Raw genomic sequence first — 24,904 nt, 5'->3', positions numbered from 1 at the left:
ATATACCCATCCAAATGCCTCTTAAATGTTGCAATCGTACCAGCCTCCACCACATCCTCTGGCAGCTCATTCCATACATGTACCACCCTCTGCGTGAAAAAGTTGCCGCTTAGGTCTCTTTTATATCTTTCCCCCCTCACCCTAAACCTATGCCCTCTAGTTCTGGTCTCCCTGATCCCGGGAAAAAGACTTTGTCTATTTATCCTATCCATGCTCCTCATAATTTTGTAAACCTCTATTAGGTCACCCCTCAGCCTCCGACGCTCCAGGGAAAACAGTCCCAGCCTGTTCAGCCTCTCCCGATAGCTCAAATACTCCAACCCTGGCAACATCCTTGTAAATGTTTTCTGAACCCTTTCAAGTTTCACAACATCTTTCCGATAAGAAGGAGACCAGAATTGCACGCAATAATCCAACAGTGGCCTAACCAATGTCCTGTTCAGCATACCAAACGCCTTCTTCACTACCCTATCCACCTGCGACTCCACTTTCAAGGAACTATGAACCTGTACTCCAAGGTCTCTTTGTTCAGCAACACTCCCTGGGACATTACCATTAAGTGCATAAGTCCTGCTAAGATTTGCTTTCCCAAAATGCAGCACCTCGCATTTATCTGAATTAAACTCCATCTGCCACTTCTCAGCCCATTGGCCCATCTGGTCCAGATCCTGTTGTAATCCGAGGTAACCCTCTTCGCTGTCCACTACACCTCCAATTCTGATGTCATCTGCAAACTTACTAACTGTACCTCTTATGCTCGTATCCAAATCATTTATGTAAATGACAAAAAGTAGAGGGTCCAGCACCAATCCTTGTGGCACTCCACTGGTCACAGGCTTCTATTCTGAAAAACAACCCTCCACCACCACCCTCTGTCTTCTACCTTTGAGCCAGTTCTGTATCCAAATGGCTAGTTCTCCCTGTATTCCATGAGATCTAACCTTGCTAATCAGTCTCCCATGGGGAACCTTGTCGAATGTCTTATAGTCCATATAGATCACATCTACCACTCTGCCCTCATCAATCGTTTTTGTTAATTCTTCAAAAAACTCAATCAAGTTTGTGAGAAATGATGTCGCATGCACAAAGCCATGTTCACTATCCCTAATCAGTCCTTGCCTTTCCAAATACATGTACATCCTGTCCCTCAGGATTCCCTCCAACAACTTGCCCACCACCGAGGTCAGGCTCACTGGTCTATAGTTCCTTGGCTTGTCTTTACTGCCATTCTTAAACAGTGGCACCATGTTTGCCAACCTCCAGTCTTCCGGCACCTCACCTGTTACTATCGATGATACAAATATCTCAGCAAGAGGCCCAGCAATCACTTCTCTAGCTTCCCACATAGTTCTCAGGTACACCTGATCAGGTCCTAGGGGTTTATCCACCTTTAACTGTTTTAAGACATCCAGCACTTCCTCCTCTGTAATCTGGACATTTTGCAAGATGTCACCATCTATTTCCCTACTGTCTATATCTTCCATATCCTTTTCCACAGTAAATACTGATGCAAAATATTCATTTAGTATCTCCCCCATTTTCTGTGGCTCCACACAATGGCCGCCTTGCTGATCTTTGAGGGGCCCTATTCTCTCCCTAGTTACCCTTTTGTCCTTAATATATTTGTAAAAACCCTTTGGATTCTCCTTAATTTTATTTGCCAAAGCTATCTCATGTCCCCTTTTTGCCCTCCTGATTTCCCTCTTAAGATACTCCTACTTCCTTTATACTCTTCTAAGGATTCACTCGATCTATCCTGTCTATACCTGACATATGCTTCCTTCTTTTTCTTAACCAAACCCTCAATTTCATACACAAAAGCAATCCTGACATCAGAAATTCATCCCAAGGAAGACGAAACATATTAAAGGAGTGATGAGGGCAACCAACCATCGCTGACAAGGTAAGTCTGGGACAACATAAAAGCAAAGGAAATAGCATAAAATGTGGTGAAGATTAGTGTGAAGCCAGAGGATTGGGAAACCTTTACAAACCAGCAGAGGATAACTAAAAAAGCAATAGTAGGGGAAGAGGATGAAATATGATAGTAAGCTAGCTAGTAATATAAAAGAAGATCACAAAAGATCTAAAAGAAAGGAGAGGCAAGCATGGATACTGGACTGCTGGAAAATGAGCCTGGAGAAGTAGCAATGGGGAACAAAGAAATTATGATGGAACTGAATTGGTGATTTGTATCAGTTTTCACAGCAGAAGACACCAGCAACATACCAGAACTTCAAGAAACTCAGGGGGCAGAGGCGAGTGTAGTAGCTATCACTGAGGTGAAAGTACTTGGGTAGCTGAAAAGTCAAAAGATAGATAAATCACCAAATGGACTACATCCCAGAGTTCTGAAGGGGAAAGCTGAGGAAATTGTAGCAGCATTGGTGATCATCTTTCAGGAATCCCTGGAATCAGAGAGGATTCCAGAGGACTGTGAAATGGCTAATGTAACACTCCTGTTTAAGAAGAGAAGGAGGCAGAAGACAGGAAACTATAAGCTGGTTAGCCTAATGTCGGTAGTTGGTAAGATTTTAGAGTCCATTGTTAAGGATGAGATTGCAGGGTATTTAGAGGTGCATGGCTTCATCAAGGAGAGGTCATGCCTGACAAATCTGTTAGAATTCATTAAGGAAGTAAGAACCAAGTTACACAAAGGAGAGCCAGTGGACAGGATCTATTTGGATTTCTAGAAGATCTTTGACAAGGTGCCATACAAGAGGCTGCTAAATAAGATAAGAACCCATGGTGTTAGCGGCAAGATACTGGCATGGACAGAGGATTAGCTGATAGGCAGAAAATAGGGATAAAGGGGTCTTTTTCAGGATGGCAGCCATCGACTAGTGAAGTACTGCAGAGTTCTGTGTTGGGACTACAACTATTCACCTTATACATTAACAATTTGGATAAAGGAACTGAGGGCATTGTTGAAGATGGCCAAAGATAGGTAAGTGTTGAGGAAGCAGGGAGAATGCAGAAGGACTTGAACAGGTTAGGTGGGTAGACACAGATGTGGCAAAGTGTGAGGTTGTACATTTTGGTAGGAAGAATAGAGGTGTAGACTATTTTCTAAACAGGGAAAGGCTTCAGAAATCTGAAACCCTGAAGGACTTTGGACTCCTACATCAGGATCCTCATAAGAAAATATACAGGTTCAGTTGACAGTTAGGAAACTAAATCCAAGGATGGAAAGGAATTACCTTGGAAATTAGGAACACTGGAAAGTGGTCAAAGGTATTTTAGTATTGAGCAGGGCATGTCAGACTTTGTAGATCATTTCATGACTCTGAGATAATAGAAGGTAGATACTCAAGTAATTCTGCGCAGAAGTCTGCAGTCTAGAGCACTGAGATGGATGATTTCATGCTCAGAGTAAGTGGATTATTCTGGTAATGAGCAATGCATCTGAAGCCTTTGACTCTTCAAGAAAGATATTCAATGGTGGTTGGGGAAAATACAGATAGACTATTCATTCCAATTAATCGGGTCAAACACGGGTGCCAGAGGCCACTGGAAATGCTGGCATCTGACAATGTTGGAGGGGAACTTTGTTTAAAGGACACAATTTAGAATTTTAACTTTTAGATTCTGTCTAACCTTTTCCATCACTATTTTAAAACTAATAGAATTAGTCACTAGCCCCAAAGTGCTCCCTACTGACATCTGTCACTTGCCCTACCTTTTTCCCAAGAGTAGGTCAAGTTCTCACTGTGGGCGGTACGGTGGTTAGCACTGCTGCCTCACATCGCCAGAGACCCGGGTTCAATTCCCGCCTCAGGCGACGGACTGTGTGGAGTTTGCACGTTCTCCCCGTGTCTGCGTGGGTTTCCTCCGGGTGCTCCAGTTTCCTCCCACAGTCCAAAGATGTGCAGGTCAGGTGAATTGGCCATGCTAAATTGCCCGTAGTGTTAGGTAAGGGGTAAATGTAGGTGTATGGGTGGGTTGCGCTTCGGCGGGGCGGTGTGGACTTGTTGGGCCTGTTTCCACACTGTAAGTAATCTAATTTTCTAGTAGGTACATCCACATACTGAATCAGATAACGTTTTTGTACAAACTTGACAAATTCCTCTCTATCTAAACCCTTAACACTATGGCAGTCCCAGACTATGCTTGGAAAGTTAAAATCCCCTACCATTACCACCATATTTTCATGCGACGTGCTGCATTTTGGGAAAGCAAATCTTAGCAGGACTTATACACTTAACGGTAAGGTCCTAGGGAGTGTTGCTGAACAAAAAGACCTTGGAGTGCAGGTTCACAGCTCCTTGAAAGTAGAGTCACAGTTAGATTGGATAGCGAAGGCGGCGTTTGGTATGCTTTCCTTTATTGGTCAGAGCATCGAGTACAGGAGTTGAGATGTCATGTTGCGGCTGTACAGGATGTTGGTTAGGCCACTTTTGGAATATTGTGTGCAATTCTGATCTCCTTCCTATCAGAAGGATGTTGTGGAACTTTAACGATTCAGAAACGATTTACAAGGATGTTGCCTGGGTTGGAGGATTTGAGCTATAGGGAGAGGCTGAATAGGCTGGGGCTGTTTTCCCTGGAGTGTTGAAGGCTGAGGGATTACCTCATAGAGGTTTATAAAATCATGGGGGGCATGGAAAGGATAAATAGACAAGGGTTGGGATTGTTGTGGTTCTGTTCGCCGAGCTGGGAATTTGTGTTGCAGACGTTTCGTCCCGTCTCGGTGACATCCTCAGTGCTTGGGAGCCTCCTGTGAAGCGCTTCGGTGATGTTTCCTCCGGCATTTATAGTGATTTGTACCTGCTGCTTCCGGTTGTCAGTTCCAGCTGTCCGCTGCAGTGGCCGGTATATTGGGTCCAGGTCGATGTGCTTATTGATTGACTCTGTGAATGAGTGCCATGCCTCTAGGAATTCCCTGGCTGTTCTCTGTTTGGCTTGTCCTATAATAGTAGTGTTGTCCCAGTCGAACTCATGTTGCTTGTCATCTGAATGTGTGGCTACTAAGGATAGCTGGTCATGTTGTTTCGTGGCTAGTTGGTGTTCATGGATGCAGACCGTTAGCTGTCTTCCTGTTTGTCCTATGTAGTGTTTTATGCAGTCCTTGCATGGGACTTTGTACACTACATTGGTTTTGCTCATGCTGGGTATCGGGTCCTTCGTCCTGGTGAATTGTTGGTTTGTGGGCTGTTATGAGTCCTAGTGGTCGCAGTAGTCTGGCTGTCAGTTCAGAAATGTTTTGATGTATGGTAGTGTGGCTAGTCCTTTGGGTTGTGGCATGTCCTCATTTCATTGTCTTTCCTTTAGGCATCTGATGATGAAATTGCGGGGGTATCCGTTTTTGGCGAATATATTGTATAGGAGTACCTGAGCTACAAATCTTCTCCCAAGGGTTGGGATTGTCCAGAACTAGAGGGCATAGGTTTAGGGCAAGAAGGGAAAGATTTAAAAGGTACCTAAGGGACAAGTTCTTTATGCAGAGAGTGTCACGTGAATGGAATGAGCTGCCAGAGGAAGCGAGAGAGGCTGGTACAATTACAGCATTTAAAAGGCATCTGTATGGTTATATAAACAGGAAGGGTTCAGAGGGATATGGGCCAAATGCTGGCAAATGGGACTAGATTAATTTAGGATATCTGGTCAGCATGGACTGAAGGGTCTGTTTCCAGGCTGTACATCGCTATACCTCTAATATTCTTGCACAGGAAGGGGACGCAGAAGAATGGTCCTGATAAAGTGCACGTAAGAGCACATGGGAAATACACAAACAGAAAGAAAATAATTAACGTTTCTATACTGTCTTTCATGATCTCATGACATCTTAAACAAGGGTAATATCTGTGCCAATTAGTTCACATCATAAAATGGCAAAAACATTAACACCTGAATTAAGCAGCAATATTTAGTTATTGTACACACCCTTTAACACAAGTTGCTCAGATCATATAAAAGCATAAAGCACCATTGTGAACAATGAAGTGTGTAAAGCAGGCCCTAATCTTTGCATCAAATAATGAGTGAAAAGGGATTGAAGAGATATTCATTATGTGCTAGCGTATATTTGACTCACTGTCATAACTTTATATTTCCAGTCAATACTATAAAGGACAGCGTTCCCTCATAGCCACCCACTTGTGACAAATAAACTCTCCAATAAATTAAAATTAAATACCAACTGAAGTCTTAATCAACTCTTCAAACCAAAATTAGAAACTGACCAAAAATTGAACGAAGGGCTGTCAGTTGAGCGCAGGCCCACCTCCGCTTTCAGGCTAACGTCAGCGATATGCGCAGGCGCCGAGTCCGAGCTGTATAATGCGCAGGCGCCGGGTCCGAGCTTCAACGGTCTCCGCAGCTCGCTGATCCGGAAACTGATGAGAGCCAATCAGAGGGCGAGCAGGTGCAGGGTTCTCTGGGCTGTGGGGGAGGGTGGGATCTGGTAGAAGGTGAGTGTGCCTGATACATCTGTCATCTCTGTCCGCCCGTCAGCATCGCTGTAAAACACGGTCTGCGTGATGGCGAGTAAGATAGAAATCGTGACGGAGCTGAAATATTTCTGATTGAAATGTAAGTGCTGATTGATGAACCAAAGATGGCGGCGTCTCATTAGAGTGTAGCTCAAGTAGCGGTGGGCCTGTATGATATCGCCATGACGCAGTGTGGGAGCCAACAAGATATTTTTATATTAGCTAGAGATGCAGAAAGGCCATGATCAGTGCAGTCTTTGACGCAGCTTTGGTTTTAGAAAGAACATCAGCTAAACGCAGTGCTAAACCGAGCATTTGGGAAGTTGGTACGCAGCGTCTGTAATATGATGGAGGATCAGATTTCAAATTAACATCTTGTTAATCTTTGAAGCACCGAGTCCTGCTTTCTGAGGCCGTATTTAACCTGTTGAATATGAATTCGCAGAGTCTGGTTTTGGTGTTCCTGTTCTACCAGATAGGCGAGTGTTAATCATACTACAAGATATTGAGATAGATGCGTATATTTGTGTAATTTGGTAACCAACTAGAATCGCGTTGGGAAACTGCTCACAAGATGGTCTGCAATAAATTTGTACTGTTTTGTTGGTAAATATCCCTGACGTTTAAGGCTATTGCTATGGGAATTAGTCTAAATGCCCAATGAGGAGATAGTCAGGGTCTGAGAAACCAGCAGTCAATAGCTGATTTTGTGCTGTTTCAAAAATGATGACATCAGTTTAAGAAATCGAATCTAATTTTTCATTTGTTTGAAATGTCTTTCATACTGACGTGAGAGAAACATCTTACTAAGTAACTTGAATAAATTATACTTCAGGTAAAATTTTGTAATTGAGTGTATTGTCTGTGATGAGCAACATGCAAAGTACATTGTCCTTGATGGTAACAAATTGAAAGTTGAGAGATTACACCTCTCTCTTCAAAGAGAATACCTACACTTTTCCCTTAACTCTCATTAATTGCTAAATGTGGTACAAAATGTAAACCAACTGTAACAAATCTTAAATTGAGTGTGCAGACTGGTACTATTTTTGTATTCCACTTACATGTGTTGACTACATTTATACATAGTTCAGCTGGAAGATGCACGAAGTGATGATTACTTCAATATATAAGCCATCATATTTATGCATTGGAGGCTCAATTGTTTTTAAATAAAATCAAAAATATTTGGCACAGAAGATAAATTCTACATGCTTGTGGTATGAATACTATGGTCCCAGTTATGCCTATCTCTTTTGTGAGGTATGTGGAACATTCCTTGTTCCACTCCTATTCTGGCTCCACCTACAATTCCTTATTCGATATATTGATGATATCATTGGTGCTGCTTCTTTCTCTTGTCTGGAAATGGAAAGGTTAATCAATTTTGCTTCCAATTTCCACTCCACCCTCACTTTCACCTGGTCTATCTCTGACTCCTCCCTCCCCTTCCTTGGCATCTCTGTTTCCATTTCTGGAGATAGACTGGCCAATAATATCCATGATAAACCCACCAACTCCCACAGCTGCCTGAACTATGCATTCTTGTACCCTATTTCCTTTAAAGACTCCATTCCATTCTCCTATTCTTCCCACTCCGTTGCATATGCTTTAATGAGGCCAACTTCGACCTCATGAAATGTCCACCACCTTCCTCAACTGAGGATTCCCCAGCACTGTTGTCAACTAGGTCTGACCCATCTCCAGCACTTCTGCCCTCACCCCCTCTCTTCCCTTCCGCAACAACATTCACCTTGTCCTTGCCTTCCATCCCATTAGCATACACATCCAGAAGATCATCCACTGCTATTTCAGCCACCTCCAGTGAGATGCCACCTCCTGACCCACATTCCCCTCCCATCCCTTGTCTGCCTTCCGCAGGGGTCGTTCCCTTGGGGACACTCTGCCACTCTTCCTTCACTCATCATAATCCCATAAGGTGTAACACCTGCCCACCTCTGTGCTCCTCTGTATCCAAGGGCCCAAACATACCTGCCAGAAGAAGCACTGCTCTACCTCCACTTCTCTCAATCCTAGTCTACTGCTGAAAATGTGGTCCACTGTACATTGGGGAAACGAAGCATACTCTGTGAAGCAGTCACCCAATCTATGTGTATATTCTGCCTGCAGAAAAAGACCCTGAGCTTCCAGTTGCCCGCCTCTTTAACCCACCACCCTGTTTCCTAGCCAACATCTGTCTCAGGCTTGCTGCAGTGCTCCAGAGAAGGTCGGCACAAGTTGGAAGGACAACACCTCATTTTCTACTTGGCGACCCTGCAGTCCTCTGGACTCAAAATTAAGTTCAATCATTTTAGGGCCTGAACTCCTCCATGTCCTATCCCCCTACCACACGCAACAGGCCTAATTATCCCATAGTCTGCCATTACATACTACACATTTTTAGCCACAAACAGTCTCCGTTAACAGCTACTCACCCTCCCAACTAGATTGTTATCAACCCCTTTGTCTGTCCAGCTGTTCTTCCCTCGCTTTGGGCTCTAGCCATACCTATCAATTACTCCTTACCCCCTCCCTCCCATTCTTGCATTCTTTTAGACCTCAAATCTGAGATGAAATCTAGCCATTTTCTGCATTTGCTTATTCCTTATGCAGTCAGCTTTGTTTATGAAAGTAATGATTGCAGTAGGCTTGGTTCAGGACTGGGATTTTTGCTTTAAAAATACATTGATGTATTTGTATTCCATTTAACTGATACATTTTCAGATGCATACCACATCATATTAAAACATTTGGCACTTTTTCTTTGAGAAAAGCAAGCACCAAGAAAACATGCCACACTATATAAGTTTGGGTTTTCCATTTAAGTCAGATGGAAATTGCCTAGTTTTGGTATGTTTACTAGCAGAGTCTTTTTTTAACCCTCACTGACTATTTTTAAGAATTTGTTAAATTCTCTTCTGTTCTTACTAGAATGGAATTTCCAGAATATTATGTCTTAATTACAAGAAAGTTAGTTTTAAATATTTAAATTCCAATTCACCATTCTCTTATTCAGCTCCTTTTGAAATAGATTTTCACTGATTATTTAAATATGGCTTAGCCGCAAAACTTTAATTGCATGTTCCTTTAATTTTTTTTTGCTATTTCCCTTTTGAGAGGGGAATTTTACTTTTGTAGCTTTGCAATGAGTAATTCATAAATTTTAAAGCATAACCTCAACTGTATGTACCATTTTCATTTCCTTATATAAATTTGGTGTCCAGTTTTGATGACTTGTTGTTTCATAAATTTTTTTCAATTTAATTTCTAATTTCTTCTGTTTCTTTTTAATTCATAGGTAAGTGTCACTTTCCCTGGCATCATTGATTGTAGTCTTAAAAACTACTTCCCAGTTGAAAACAGGAACGCTGTGGACATGTGGTGAATTGTTTCCACACAAATTCCTAATGGATACCAATAAAATCAGAGACACTTTGTTTCGGAAATATGTACAGATTTGTGAATTAAAATTGAATGAAAAGGATCATGCGGTTGATGATGCAGGCATTAAGAAGACAGCTACCTCCTTACTCGATTTATATCGCCAGGACTCCAGTGAAAGATTTAAGGTGTTTAGATTTTATGATATAGTGGAGAATGCTTTGAGGATGGTCAGAACATCAAGTTTAAGTGCGCTTCTGACTGCGTTTGGAATTCTGGAAACCTTCTGCACTAACCTCTTTCTGTATCCCTGGAAAAAAGAATTTAAAACAATAAAGGTACAGTAGACTACTTCACACATTGAAGCTTGAATGGAACATAGGTTATACATCAAACTAAATTCGAATAAATATATTGGTAATTGTTCAGAAACAGTGAACGAATTTGAGATAATTCATTTTTTTTCCCTTAATGAAATCGCTTGTTGCTGTGTGGATTTTTTTTAATGCTTATTTCCATATTTGCTTTGTATGTGTACATTGCAGGATATTTATAATGAAAGTAGGAAATCCAGGAAGTACTCTGGTACAATCTGTCAAGAGAGAAGCAGAGGTAACATTCCAGCTAATGAAAAGTCATCTCCTGAAACATGAATCTTGTTTCCCTCACAAATGCTGTCAGACTTGCTGAGAATTTCCAGCATTTTTTTTTTGATTTTATGTCTATTTTCTAGCTTCCACTGTATTTTGCTTCAGGATATTTATAATGTTTCTCGAGACACGTCTTAGTGTATCATGTGGAAAGAGAAATAGCGATCATTTGCATCAAAAATACTATCTTAAGCAGCAGATGTCTTTAATTAAGGAATTTTCTTACATTCAAATCTTTAAAGAATTTTAAGTCAAAGTAGAATATTTTCTGTAGTGAGGCTACATGAAACAAACATGATAATATGGTTTTTATATTTGAAGTGTTGATGCTACACAAACTGCAGTATTTTCAAAGAACTTAAACCCATCAAAATCCACTAGTATTGCACATGATATTTAACTTAATACAAACTGATTTTGTATTCAACAGGAATCGGTCAGCCTGAGTATTAATATAATGGCAGTAGACGCGGGACTTTTTAGGCCAATGTAACAGTCATTAAAGAGTAAAAAAGATTTCACTATTAAATATTTGGCTTGTGCTGTTAAATGATTTAAGGGGTGCAGGAACCTTGGTGTCCTTGTGCTAGGTAAGGTGAAAATTAGCTTCAGGATGCAATGTGAAATAATCTTTTCCAAAAAAATTTCCAAATCTTTTTGGAAAAGATTATTTCACGTTGCAGCCTGAAATAATCCTTGGGAAAGAGACATTAGTAATGGGATGTGTCACCCCTGCCAACAGAAGTGCTTTTAAAGACTCTCGTCTGACTGTTAATTTGAAGTGAAAACTGTACTGCAGTGTACAGATTCAAAATGAAACAGAATAAAATCCATTAACCTAAATCATTCGTGAAGTTGCTTAACTTTTTGATGCTCTAGTCCTTGTGAAAGTAGGGGTTGGGGTTTGGTGTTCTGTGATCTTTGTTTGTTTAGCTTCATGTCAAGTCCAGTTTCTCATTATCGTTAGCTTAGTTGTGAAAAAACAAACATCTACTTTCAAAGCACCTTCAATATTGTAAATGATCCCAAGTACTTCCCAGAAGTTTTATAAAACAAAAATGACACTAGGCCACAGGAGGAGATATTTGGAGAGAGTTCAGAAAAGATTTGTAGATGACCCCAAGGTTAGTGTTATGGTCGACAGTAAGGAAGGTTATCGAAAATTAAAAAGATTTTGATCAATTGGGTCAATGGGCTGAAGCGTGTAGAGTTTAATTTGGATAAATGCGAGGTATTGCATTTTGGTAAAACAAAGGCAAGAGTTATAGAATTAAAAGTAGGGCCTTGGGTAATGTTGTTCAACAGAAACTGAGGGGTTCAGATACATCAGTCTTTGAAGTTTGCATCACGTGTAAATAGGGTGGTTAAGAGTGCATTTAGCATGCTTCCTTTCATTGCTGAGACCTTTTGAGTATAGGAGTTGAGATGTTTTGTTGAGGTTGTACAGGACATTGAGGTCTCTTCTGGATTTCTGGTCTCCCTGTTATAGAAAGATATTATTAAACTGAAGAGGGTTCAGTAGAGATTTACCAATCCTGCCAGAGTTGTAGAGTTGAGTCATCGCAGCTGTCTTTTGCTGAGTGTGGGCAATTTCAAAACTAGGGGGCCAATTTTTTAAGATGAGAGGAGAAAAATTTACAAAGGATATGAGGGGCAACGTTTTTGAGTGGTTTGCATGTGGAATCAACTGCCAGAGGAAGTTGCAAGGTACTTACAACATTCAAAAGACATTTGGATAAGTACATGAAAATTGGAAGGTTTTAGATGGATATGGGCTAAATGGAGGCAAGTGGGCATAGTTTGATTTGGTAACATGATCGGCATGGACTAAGACTGAAGGTCTGTTTGTATGCTGTGACTCCATGACCTAGTCAGAGTCTGGTTTTTAAGGAGTATCTTAAAAGTGGAAAGCAAGAAAGTGAGATGGAGAGGTGTAGAGAGAGAATTTCAGAGACCCAGAGTCAAGGCAACTTGAGTGTTCGGGGAACTAGCTGAGAGCTATAACACAAGCAGCAGAAATTCAGAGGACTTCTATGTTTGTGGAGACTCTAAGAAACCCACCTTTGGAATATTCAAGTATAGAGATTTTAAAGTATGAACTAGAGTTTCAGCAGGAGATGAACTGAGACAGGTGAAATTGGGTGATGTCATGGAAGTGGAAATATTTGATCTTAGTGATGGAATAATTGCATGATTAGAAGTTCAATTGCCAGGGAGATGAATGGAGACCATAGCTTTGGAGTGGAGAACTGAAAACTATGGGGGGAAAAAAGGAAGAACTGTGGATACTGGAGATCAGAAATAAAAACAGAAAATGCTGGAAAAACTCCAGGTCTGGCAGCATCTGTGGGAGAGAAATCTATGCTTGGTTCTGAAATGTTAAAACTGAAAACCATGGTTTCGGTCTTTCCAATATTTAATTGAAGGGCATTTCTGCTTATCCAGTACTGAACATCAGATAAGCAATCTGATCATTTTGGCATCAGAAGAGGAGTTGAGAGGTGATAGATGTTCAGCTGTTTGTCATTTACCATACAAGTCAAAACTAATGCTATGCTTTTGGATAATGTTGTCAAAGGACAACATATTGGTGAGAAGTGTGAGGTATTGGGGATAGATCTTTTGGGGGACACCAGAAAGTAATGGTTTGGGAGCAGGAAAACATCATTGCAGATAATATTCTCTATAAAATTTGAGAGATGAGGTCAATCCCATTCAATGGAGAGATGTTGGAGGAGGATTTATATGGTCAACTGCCAAAGGCTGCCAATCAGTTGAAAAGGATAAAGAGGCAAAGTCTATCTTTTGCTGGGAGTCCCGTTTAATGAATAATAAGTAAAGTGATTCCACAACCAGTGAATTAGATCAAAGCTCTGTAATCCTGCCATGTCGTTTATGGATAGTGTTGGACACTTGGGAAACAGTAACGAATGGAGTGTGCTCTACAACGTCCCCATACTCAATGATAGATTTTACCACCTGAGTTTGAAAGACATAGCTGAACTGTTTGCAACCATCTGCAACCAACAGTGTCAAAGTGTAAGGTCCACCTCGGCTGTATCCTAAAGCATCCACCATCATAGATACAACTCTTTGGCCAATTTGATCAATTGCATATGATATAAAAAGTGCACTGGATACAACATGTACTGTGGACTATGACTGCATTTTGACTTTTGTGATGTAGACCTCTGGCCCAGAACTAGTTTTTGCCTCTTCGCTAACACATCCAGCACAACTGCATTAGTGACATCTAGCCAACATGGTGATAATTGATCAGGTGTATTCCTAAACCGACAAGGATCTAAAGTAAACTTGAAGTTAAGAAAATCAGAAGTGAGAGGGAAACTCATCATTGACAGGAGTAATATCTAGCACAAATGAAAGTGGTTGTTTGAGCGAATTATCACTGCTTCAGAACAATGCTACATGTGTTCCTCAGGTCAGTATTGTAGGTTCAACCATTTAGCTCCATTGCAAAGCTTCCCTATATCATGAAGTAAGAAATGGGATGTCTGTTGAAGGGTATACAGAGTTCCATTTATAATTACTTCAATGAGTCAGTGCTTACATGCCGCACATCAGGACAATGTTTATGCTTGTGTTTATAAGTGCTAATCATGATTTCTGCCAGTTAATGCCAGACTATTTCCAACAAGCGAAAGTCTAACTACCTCCCCTATATCTTTAACAGTATTACAGTTGTCATAAGCTTCACCATCCGAGTTGCCATTGAACAGAAACTGATCTAGTTGAGAATGTTATGACTACTAGGAGGTTTGTATTCTGAAGTGAGTGGATCATCACGTGATTTCCCCCCAAGCATTTCTATCATCTCTAGCACAAGTCAAGAGTATGACTAAATACTCTGTGCTTGCTGGAATGAATGCAATTCCAACAGTACTCCAGCAATGCCATCCAGCAGAGTTTGATTGGCATAATCTTAACATGCACTCCTGCCAAAAAAAAAATTATCTGCAGTGGATGCACAAACTATAAGATACACTGAAATAATTGTCAAAGTTTCTTTATCAGCATTTCTCGACACTTTTTTGACTTTTACCACCTTGAAGGCCAAGGTAACATGTATGGGAGTTATGCATCATCCTGAGTTGGAAACTTATTGTCATTCTTTTGTCATTTCTGGTTCAAATTGTTCAATGATAGTTAAAGGACATTCATCACCATCTTCTTGAAAGCAGTTAGGAATAGGCAATTAAAAAAAAAAGTTTTATCCAAACTTAAATGGGCTGCAATTTCCTATACTTTTAGTTTTGTCCATGGAGGGCATCATAAAGCCTGATCTTGTTCTCATCTCATGTACTTTGTCCATTAGGGAGCACAGTATAAAAATGAGGAGCAGGAACATTAGTTAATTTCTCCAGCACACAGATGAGAGTACCTAAATGTGGACTGGACTGAATATAGCTGATTCAAAGTTTGTGAGAAGATTTGTAGCTCGGGTGCTCGTTGCTGTGGTTCTGTTCGCCAAGCTGGAAGTTTTTGTTGCAAACGTTTCGTCCCCTGTCTTGGTGACATTCTCAGTGCTTGGGAGCCTCCTGTGAAGCGCTTCTGTGGTGATTCCTCTGGCATTTATAGTGGCCTGTCCCTGCCGCTTCCGGTTGTCAGTTTCAGCTGTCCGCTGTAGTGGCCGGTATATTGGGTCCAGGTCTGTGTTTGTTGATGGAGTTTGTGGATGAGTGCCATGCTTCTAGGAATTCCCTGGCTGTTCTTTGTTTGGCTTGCCCTATAATGGTAGTGTTGTCCCAGTCAAATTCATGTTGCTTGTCGTCTGCGTGTGTGGCTACTAGGGATAGCTGGTCGTGTCGTTTCGTGGCTAGTTGATGTTCGTGGATGCGGATCGTTAGCTGTCTTCCTGTTTGTCCTATATAGTGTTTTGTGCCGTCCTTGCATGGTATTTTGTACACTACATAAGTTTTGCTCATGCTGGGTATCGGGTCCTTCGTTCTGGTGAGTTGTTGTCTGAGAGTGGCTGTTGGTTTGTGTGCGGTTATGAGTCCTAGTGGTCGCAGTAGTCTGGCTGTCATTTCAGAGATGTTCTTGATGTATGGTAGTGTGGCTAGTCCTTTGGTCCGGCCTGAATCAGCTATATTCAACCCAATGAGTCATTTGCAACCTTCCACTTTTTATATCTTGATTGCATACTGCAAGGTGCATTTGGAATACTGTCCATTGTTCCTTTTTTGGGGGCTATTGCTGGAAATATGAAGACTTGGAGTTCTTTTTATTTGAGGTCCAATGTTCAAGCTCATCTTACTTCAAATTTTAAGTGAAAGATCGATCTTTGGCTTATTATTTCTATAGTCAAAAAGCCTTTCAGGAGGGCTTATGCCCAAAATGTCGATTCTCCATCTCCTCTGATGCTGCCTGACCTGTGCATTTTCAGGACCACACTTTTCGACTCTGATCCAGCATCTGCAGTCCTCCCTTTCTCCTTTATTATTTCTGTAGCCTCCCAAGTTCTACCAGCCATAAAACTGTAATCCAAATTTCAACTATTCTCACTTGCACTGAGTGCATTAATCTATTTCCCCTCTACTGGCTGACCTAATTGACTCCTAGATAAGCAATACCTTCAATTTCAAGATTCCCAACTCTATCTACAAATATGACCAGGACCTTGCCCATTCCCATCTCTGTAATCTCCTCCTGGTCACAAAATCTTTGTGATAAACCATATAAAAGATTATTGCAAAAGGTTGGAGCTCATAATGTAGAGGGTAACGTATTATCGTGGATGAAAAATTGGTGGGCAGAAAAGAGTGTTTGCATAATTGGACCTTTTCCTGATTAGCAGGATGTGACATGGCGAGCTCTTAAGTTCTGGAATTCCCTAAGCTTTTCTGCCCTTCTTTCTTTGCAATGCCCATTAAAATAAATCTGAGTTTTGATTGTTTGTTTGTCTGCGTATATGTGGCCTATTGTATACTTTTGCTTTATAACAAAAGCCTTGAAATGCTTTAGGTTTTTAAAGGTCCTATATTATATTTGGGGAAAATATATTATTATATTGTAAAATTGATTTATCACTAATTAGATTAATCTATGTGCAAGATCATGCAAAACTCTTCTGCCAGTGTCCCAAGTCTTTCAGTCCATTTCACTTGACATCCTGGTTAATGATTTAGATCAGGGTAGTAAATGTAATATCTCAATATTTGCAGAAGAGACAAAGCAAGGTGTAAGGGTGAACTGAGAAGGATGCAGAGATGTAGCAGTGAGATTTGGATAGGTTGAGTGAGTGGGCAAATGTATAACAGGTACAGTATAGTATAAATGTGAGATTATCCACTTTTGTAGCAAATATAGGAAGCAGATTATTATTTGACTGGCTAGCTGTAGAATCAGGTGAACATTTAGCGAGATCTAGTTCTTCTCCTGCACCAGTCGCTGATAGTAAGTGTGCAGATACAGCAAGCACGAAAGAAGGCAAACCGTATGTTGACCTTCATAGCAAGAGGATTTGAGTGCAGGAGCAAGGATGTCTTTTTCTAACTATACAGTGCATTGTTGAGGCTATACCTGGAACATTGTGTGTAGTTTTGGTCATTTTATCAAGAAGGATGCTCTTGCTATAGAGGGAGTCCAGCAAAGGTTTACCAAAGTGATTTCTGAGATGGAAGGACTGATTGTATCCACTGGAGTTCAGTTGAATGAGGGAGGTCTAATAGAAGCCTATAAAATTCAAATAGGACTAAACAGGTTCGATGCAGGAAGAATGTTTCTAATAGTGGAGCAGTCTAAAACTAGGGGTTATAGATTAAGGATAAGGGATAAACCTTTGAGGACTGAAATGAGGAATCATTCCTTCATCCAGAGAGTGGTGAGTCTGTGGAATTCACTAGCACAGGAAGTGGCCAAAACATTGTGGTCTCAAGAAAAAGGTGGACTTATAGCTCTTGTGGCTAAAGGGATCAAAGGGATATGGGAAAGGCAGGATTAGGGTATTATCATATAAAATGGAGGAGCAAGGCTCAACTTGAATGGCCTATGCTTGCTCATGTCTTCTATATTTGCGTGTTTCAACCACAAAAATGTTCTCTGCTGTCCTTTTGTTTTTGGAGTCTCACTTTTTAGGTAATTATCTTTTCTTCTTTCCTACCAAAGTGCATTACCTCACTTTCCTATAGTAAACGTCATCTGCTAAGTTTTGTCCACTCACTCAACCTATCTGCATTACTTTGCAGATTCCTGCAGAATTCCAAATCTCTGACCTGGTCTTTGCCTATAGTATTTATGTGGCTGGTTCTTTTCTGTTTCTGGTCAATAGTAGACCTTAGGCTATTCTTGGTAGGCAATTTGATGACAATGAAGTTACTTGCCCTATTTCTCTCCATTATTTGCAACAGTGTATTTGAGTGTTGTAGTATTTCACTGCAGCTGCAAATGCTGACAAGCCAAGAATATGGTCATTTCTTTCATGCCCAGTATTGTACAGACCTATGAAATAGAAAGAAAAATAGACCATTCATTCAATCAAGTCTGCTGTGTCATTTGATAAGATCATAGTATTTGAAAAGACAGATTAGCTATCTACCTGAACAACCTTTGATTGCTTTCACTAACAATGTACTTGTGCCTTAAAAATATTTAATCACCCTGCCTTCTGAACAGAGAACTGCAAATCCTCTGAGGAAATGTTCCTCCCCTTTTGTGCTGCAAGAGTGACCTCAAATTTTAGTACAGGTGTCCCCTAATTATGGACTCGCCCACAAGACGAAACATCCTTTCCATGTTCACCTTGTCAAGACCATCCAGTTTCTTACAATCAAGTCACTCATCACTCTTCTAGATTATGGAAATAAACCCAGCATATCCAATTTATCCTCGTAAGCCAATCCACTCACTCCAGGTATCAATCTAGTAAACCACCTCTGAACCATTTGCAATGCACTGTATCCTTCCTTAAATAAGGAAACCAAAACTTCCCACAATATTTGAGATGTCTCACCAATGCCCTATATAACTGAAGCATAATGTTCTTATGTTCAGCATCTCTCTGAATAACAGATATCATGTAATCAACAGGCTGCATCTGCATGCTATTACTTTGTGATATCAAGAGCAAATATTTTTAGGTTAGATTAGATTACTTAGTGTGGAAACAGGCCCTTCGGCCCAACAAGTCCACACCGACCCGCCGAAGCGCACCCATCCAGACCCATTCTCCTACATTTTACCCCTGCACCTAACACTACGGGCAATTTAGCATGGCCAATTCACCAAACCTGCACATTTTTGGACTGTGGGAAGAAACTGGAGCACCCGGAGGAAACCCACGCAGACATGGGGAGAATGTGCAAACTCCACACAGTCAGTCGCCTGAGGCAGGAATTGAACCCGGGTCTCTGGCGCTGTGAGGCAGCAGTGCTAACCACTGTGCCACCGTGTCGTCCATAATGTAAATTAATACAGAATATGGGTTCAATTCCCGGGTTCAATTCCCGCCTCAGGTGACTGTGTGGAGTTTGCCCGTTCTCCCCGTGTCTGCGTGGATTTCCTCCGGGTGCTCCGGTTTCCTCCCACAGTCCAAAGATGTGCAGGTAAGGTGAATTGGCCATGCTAAATTGCCTGTAGTGTTAGGTAAGGGGTAAATGTAGGGGTATGGAAGGGTTGCACCTCAGCGGGTCGGTGTGGACTTGTTGGGCTGAAAGGCCTGTTTCCACACTGTAAACTAAACTAAATTACTACAGAAAATGCGTGATGTAATGCATTTTGGACATGCTAGAATGTAAATTTTGTTAAATGATGTTTATTATGAATACAGTGGCAGAGCAATAGGATTTAACGTTGTAATTTTATTATGCCTTTTAAAAGATGATCAGGATTGAGATGAAAATCCATTAAGACAAATGGGATTTATATAAAGAGATCAAGTAGCATGTGTCGAGAGAAGATTTGTTAATGTTTCAAGTCAATTGTATTTCCATTCAACCGGGAGGTCTTCAAACTGAAATATTAACTGTTTCTCTTCCACAAATGCTACTGTGCATTTCTAGCATTTTCTGTTTGCTTCACTATTTTGTTTCTCTTTATCAAGGAATTGATTCTTTGAAAAAAATCAGTGACTCCTACAAAATGATAGTTCTGTGTAGTCTGGAATACTGTATTCTTGTACTCTTTATGCATAAGAGAAAGGTGCAACACTGTTTTAGCAAGGTGATATTTGTGAGAAACAAGAAGGAACTGGAACAATTTGGCCTTCACTCTCTTGTGCTGTCGTGAATTTGATGGAGATTTTCAAAAGTGAGAAAAGGCACGTGCATAGCATATATAATGAATTCCATTGTAACTAAATAGAAAACAGGCTTTAGTCTTAAAGTATGGACTAAATGTATAAAGGGGAACATTTGTCATAATAGGAAAGCTTTGCTCAAAGTGATCCTGCAATACTTTTAGCTAACAAATATATTCAATAATGATCTAAAGGAGATAATAAAATGAAAGGATTTTGTACAATTAGCTCTTAAAAGGAATATGAGATTAGCACAGACAAGAAAGATCACAAGGCTTTCTGTAAAGAATAAAGATCCAAGTTTGAAAAATAGAATTACTTTCAGTTGAATACAAGGAAACCTAAAGCAATCATTTCTGGCTTCTGCTGTTACTAAAGATTTAATTTCCTTGGTTTAGTTGAAGCATTGCACAGCTTTAGCAATCCTGATCACTTGTGCTTCCACTCAACTCTGAGCAGTCTGTTCCAGATCAATATTACTCACTATGTCACTTGGTATCCTAGAACGTGCTGTCCACAAAGGAAGTAGAAGCAGAGACAAACAATAATTTTGAAAGAAAATTGAATATGTACTTGAAGGAAATAAACTTTCAGCACAATGGGGATAGAGTGGAGAAATAGGACTGACTGCAATCCAGTCTATGGAGAGCCATCATAGCGTCAGTGGGCTGAATGGCTGCCTTCTATTCCCTAAATGAATTTGAATCAATCCAGAGCTAAAAATGCTATCATATTATTAAAATTCCCAACTACTGATTTGCCACATTAGATTTGTCTTTTCTCTGGACAAGTCAGATACCAAAATAAACTTAGCTTGATAGAGTTTGTTTATTAGTTGGGTAATGTGGTGGCTATCCACAGACATATTCAAATAATGCTGCATATATTCTTCAACAACAAAACCTGTTTATTACATTAAAGCAGTAAAAACTAAATGTAGAAGACAAAGATCTTAAAACAGCAAATCAACATCTCAGTCAGTTTTCTAGAACTATCTAATTATACTCCGATCACAAGTCTTCAAGTTTAAACTTAGCTGACTGCTTACAGCTTCTTTTCTGTGGATTGTGAAGATAATTTGAATTCTTCCCAAGTCTGCTGATGTGAACTTGTCTCAAATTTGAGAGCTTAATTTTCTCCATTTTAATAACCTGCAGATTTCTAACCAGACTCCCCTTGTTTGGAAGACTTCCAAATTAAGCCCTTCTGATGAATTGGTTGATTTGTTGAAGGAGGGAAACTAAATTTGCTTCTAAACTCAACCCTTGTATTTTCTGAACTGACCTGAAAGACTTTTGAACTTTCCTCTTGTGTTTTCTGAAGTAAATTTAGAAAAAAAAATGTTTATCTCTAGATTTTTCTGAATTGGAAACAAATGTAATGGTTACACATTTATACTACCTGTCATGAACTCAACAGTATTAACATCTGGGGCCTGCAATCCGCCTCCGATTGTTTCAGAACGATTCTCTGAACTTGTCTTTGCAAAATAAAACCCACCCCAGAAGTTACCAACAGTTTTTTATTTTGAAATTCAAATTCCAAAAATGAGAAATATAAATTACACACTTTTCATCACATATATAAATGCACATTGTTGTTTATTGGCTCTTCTCTTTCAATCATGCTTTATGGTGTACATTTTCTGGCTCCTGACTTCTTTGTTCGTCAAAACGATGTTGCCTAAATTCTAAGGAACTCAACTTCAAAGCTTCTGAGCAGAAAAGCAAGGTAGAGTTGCATGGAACATTATTTATGATTTCAATACAGGAAGGCTTATGTGAAATCAATTATCTTGAATTTATTGAGTGTTGTTGAAAACATGGAAATATTTATTAAAATATTTTACTGATTGGGAATCGAAAGAAAGATAAGTGTGATATATGAAATATACTAAAATAGAGTGCACTGTTTATGTTCTACAAGTAAAGCCTTCTGCCCAAATTATTTTTTTGATTTTAACTTGTAAAAGTTTTTTCTATTGGCCATGCTTTGTTTAAAACATGAATTAGCATGGTGAAAAGCTCTTTGAAATTTTTATGGATTCCTAATTTATTTTTAAAATGCTGTTTATGTCTACAATGAATGAATTAAAACATTTTACAATTGCTAAATGTTTAGCAGTCGCAACCCTCAAGTTGTCAGCTGAGTTCCAGTTTAAAATTCATGTCTGGCTTAATTATTTGAGTATCCAAATTCTGTCAACTTCGTTTCCCTGTTAAGGAAGCTGTAGGAATTACACTGACAATGTAGGGAAAGAATGCATGTGAGAAATGCTAAGAATGTGAATTATTGAAATTTTCTTTCTGTTCTAGACCTTCACAGGCCATTTTGTCTACTATATCAAATCTGCATTGTGTGAAGAAGACATTTGGAATATCCTATATCAGATAGGATACCACCTTGAAAAAGAAACATTTGAACTGAAAAACAAAGTGAACACTAACTTTGTGAAATTGATTTCTTTTGAACTCTTCCTGGCTAAAATTGAATGTGAGAATTTACTTGAAATCTGTTCACAAATAAAAGATAAGGGCTATTCGGAGCTTAATGTAGTTGAAGAACGAAAGAACAATGCAGAGGATGTGAGAGGTTGCATTGATGTAATGAAAAGACAACGGAGACTAATGGAAGATTTGCATACATCAGTGACACAAATGGACTTTCGAAGATCAGATGGTGAACGGTTAACAAACAGTAGCATGAAGCAGCTTATGTACAAGCCACCTTCATTTTTAGATAGTGATGAAAATCATTTGGGAAAGCAGTTAAGTAAAGTTCATTTGACGCCTGTACATCACAAGAAAGAGACTGTTTATGGTTCTTCGTTTGATGAAATGACTGATGAGATTTGTCGTCCTACACCTTCACTTCTTGCTATATCAAGCTCTCCTCGTTTAGGGTCAGAGGAATACTTCCAATCTGTTAATGACAATTGGAGAGTAGAAAACAGTTTTAATACATCTTTCCATGCACTTGGTGATGACTTGGATCTTTACACAGCTGAAGATTCTCGAAGCACTTTAACACCGAGATGGACAGACACAACTGGCCACAGTGCAAGATTGATCAAAAATAATGATCTAAGAGGCATGTATCATGAAACAGCACATCTTACCAAAGAAAGTGTATCTAACACAATTGCATTGAAGTGCCAAATGTGTGGAATATCCAGTGGTCTCATAACTTGCCAAAAATCTAATGAGCCTTTTTGTAACCAATGCCATCGTAACGCTGGAGAGTGTTCACTTTACTCTTGTAGACATGAATGTCCAAGAGACATGGGTATCTTATCCCGCTCATGCTCTGTCCAGAATGATCTTTCTATGAGTTCACCTCTGAAAGAGAAATGTGCATTTTCTGTCACATCCCAGTATCAAGAGCACTTACCCAGTTCCAAGGAAACCAGCACATTGCGCTGTGGATTTTGTGATAAATCTGGTGCAAAGTTTACTTGTATGAACTGTTCAAAGGTCTCCTGTGAAGTTTGCAGGACTGTTTATCATCGAGATTATTGCAACAAGAATAAGACACATAATTTCCACCCAAACAATCAGCTCAGTTACAAATCTGGCAAAATTTATACCATATACAGATGAATTATTCAACCTGGAATAACAAAGCATGATCAGCCCTGGAAAAATCTATGCTGAGAATACTTTGAAAATAGATTTTAGGATGAACATTCTGTTGAAATACAAATGCACACTGTGAATTCTTGTACTACAATATATACCTTAAAGTATTTAAGTTGCTGCTATATTTTTCAAGGGCTGATGTATGTATAATAAAGCTGCTTCGATCTAAAATTTCATACCAGTGCAAAATGGGATAATGATTTAGAACCTGGAATAGCAAATATTTTTGTTACCAGAAGTGAATGGGAGACAACAGTCTGCAATATTTTATGCTGGAGGATTTAATGTAAACTGTCAGATGTTTATATAATGAGCCTTGTTATTGATGTGCAATTTTCTCTTGCCTTTTTCTAATGTGATCGTGTTTCGTATTTACTTTAAACTTAGAGTTGGTGGGCAAGTGTGTGTTTTCTGATCAGAACCCTGATCTTGTTCCGGTATTTCTTGGCTTATCCATGCATTTACTTTTTGAAGACTGTTACATCATTTTTTGCTTGTATGAATAAAAATGTACATCTGGCTATACTAAGTTGTGATTTGTTTATTTTTTAGGTCAAGAATTAATCTGTCTGAAGACTAGGTTAATGTTCTTATGTACTGATAATACGGAGTTAACTTTTTTCAGTATAACAAATGGAATACACCTGTTCTTAAGTTCGGGATTGTTCAGCATTCTGTGAATTTTCCATGAGTTATAATATCAGTTGGGCTCACATGAAATCATCCAACTTGTTGCAGACCAGAAATCAAACACTGAAGCCATCTGTTGTCTATGGTTTGGAAAATTTGCTCTCGATTGAAGAGGTATGTGGGTCGAAGAGTATGGTGCTGGAAAAGCTCAGCCAGTCAGGCAGCATATGAGGAGCAGGCGAATCAACATTTCGAGCAGAGGGAATGTGCTCTCTGAGGGTGATGATCCAATTGTCATGGTCTGCATAGCTATGAGCAACACACACTGCTAAGAATGAATGTTCTGCAAAGGGATTATGATAATTAGGGTTCAATTCAAAAGCAGGGGTCTCATATAGTTAATAATAATCTTGATTGTTGCCTGAACCACAGAGAAATGAATACATAGCTCAAAGATTTGTGTTAGAGAAATGGTTTCAATTCATTTGGCAAAGACCAAATAAAGAATGATTGAAACAAAAAAGAGAAGCCGAAGTAGAGTATGAGAAAAAGCTGGCTAGTAATATAAAGCAAATAGTACATGTTTCTGAGTGTTTCAGTAGGGAAAAATTGTAACTAAAGTTAATGTCAGTTCATGAGAGAAAGTGGCAATATGATAATGGAAAATAAGGAAATAGCATTGGCCTTTCAGTAACTAATTAACAAAGATACCCAAGCCTGTTTCCACTCTCTCTTGAGAATTCCTCTAATTTCAGTTTCTCTTACTAGATTACCTCACATCACTCCGAATTGTGTTCCATCATCCAAGTTTTTGACTACCTGCTTACCCTCTGTAAATCCCCTTTGTGTGAATCTGTTGCCGAAACATGAGTGCTGCTCGTGAAGGTTTGCCCATTCAATTAACTTTGTTCATTTATT

At 39.7% G+C, this 24,904-nt stretch overlaps 2 protein-coding genes across 5 annotated transcripts in view; one reads left to right on the top strand and one right to left on the bottom strand.

Annotated features, from left to right (window-relative positions):
* Positions 1–6,300, bottom strand: part of rnf114 (ring finger protein 114) — a 34,271-nt gene extending 27,971 nt beyond the window's left edge. Inside the window, exon 1 of one of the 2 annotated variants that reach the window (XM_087994929.1) lies at positions 6,183–6,300. The gene's annotated coding sequence lies outside the window, so the exon portion shown is untranslated. The remainder of the gene's footprint in view (positions 1–6,182) is intronic. The other variant, XM_043710276.2, reaches the window with a different exon arrangement.
* Positions 6,301–6,400: 100 nt separating this feature from the next.
* On the top strand, positions 6,401–23,881 carry spata2 (spermatogenesis associated 2). 3 transcript variants are annotated; one of them, XM_043710274.2, is made up of 3 exons: positions 6,401–6,531; positions 9,730–10,150; positions 22,034–23,881. In XM_043710274.2, exons 2-3 carry the CDS (start codon positions 9,839–9,841, stop codon positions 23,315–23,317), a joined length of 1,596 nt encoding a protein of 531 aa, XP_043566209.1. In that variant the 5' UTR covers positions 6,401–6,531; positions 9,730–9,838; the 3' UTR covers positions 23,318–23,881. The 3 variants fall into 3 exon arrangements, with proteins under 3 accessions (XP_043566209.1, XP_087851053.1, XP_087851054.1); XM_087994927.1 differs by lacking the exon at positions 6,401–6,531 and adding an exon at positions 6,792–6,910; XM_087994928.1 differs by lacking the exon at positions 6,401–6,531 and adding an exon at positions 10,358–10,424 and having other exon boundaries at positions 10,073–10,150.
* The last annotated feature ends 1,023 nt before the right edge of the window (positions 23,882–24,904 follow it).

Source organism: Chiloscyllium plagiosum, unplaced genomic scaffold, assembly GCF_037043375.1.
Source record: "Chiloscyllium plagiosum isolate Xiang-an unplaced genomic scaffold, Cpla_swu_hap1 HiC_scaffold_15, whole genome shotgun sequence".
In the NCBI taxonomy this organism is placed as follows: domain Eukaryota; kingdom Metazoa; phylum Chordata; class Chondrichthyes; order Orectolobiformes; family Hemiscylliidae; genus Chiloscyllium; species Chiloscyllium plagiosum.
Note: the sequence above shows the minus strand (reverse complement) of the source record. Positions and strands in the feature narration are given on the sequence as shown.

Coding starts and splice junctions, on each gene's coding strand:
- spata2 (XM_043710274.2), top strand. CDS start 9,839: ATGGATACCAATAAAATCAGAGACACTTTGTTTCGGAAATATGTACAG. Junction 10,151..22,033: donor AAGAATTTAAAACAATAAAG/GTACAGTAGACT, acceptor TTTCTGTTCTAG/ACCTTCACAGGCCATTTTGT.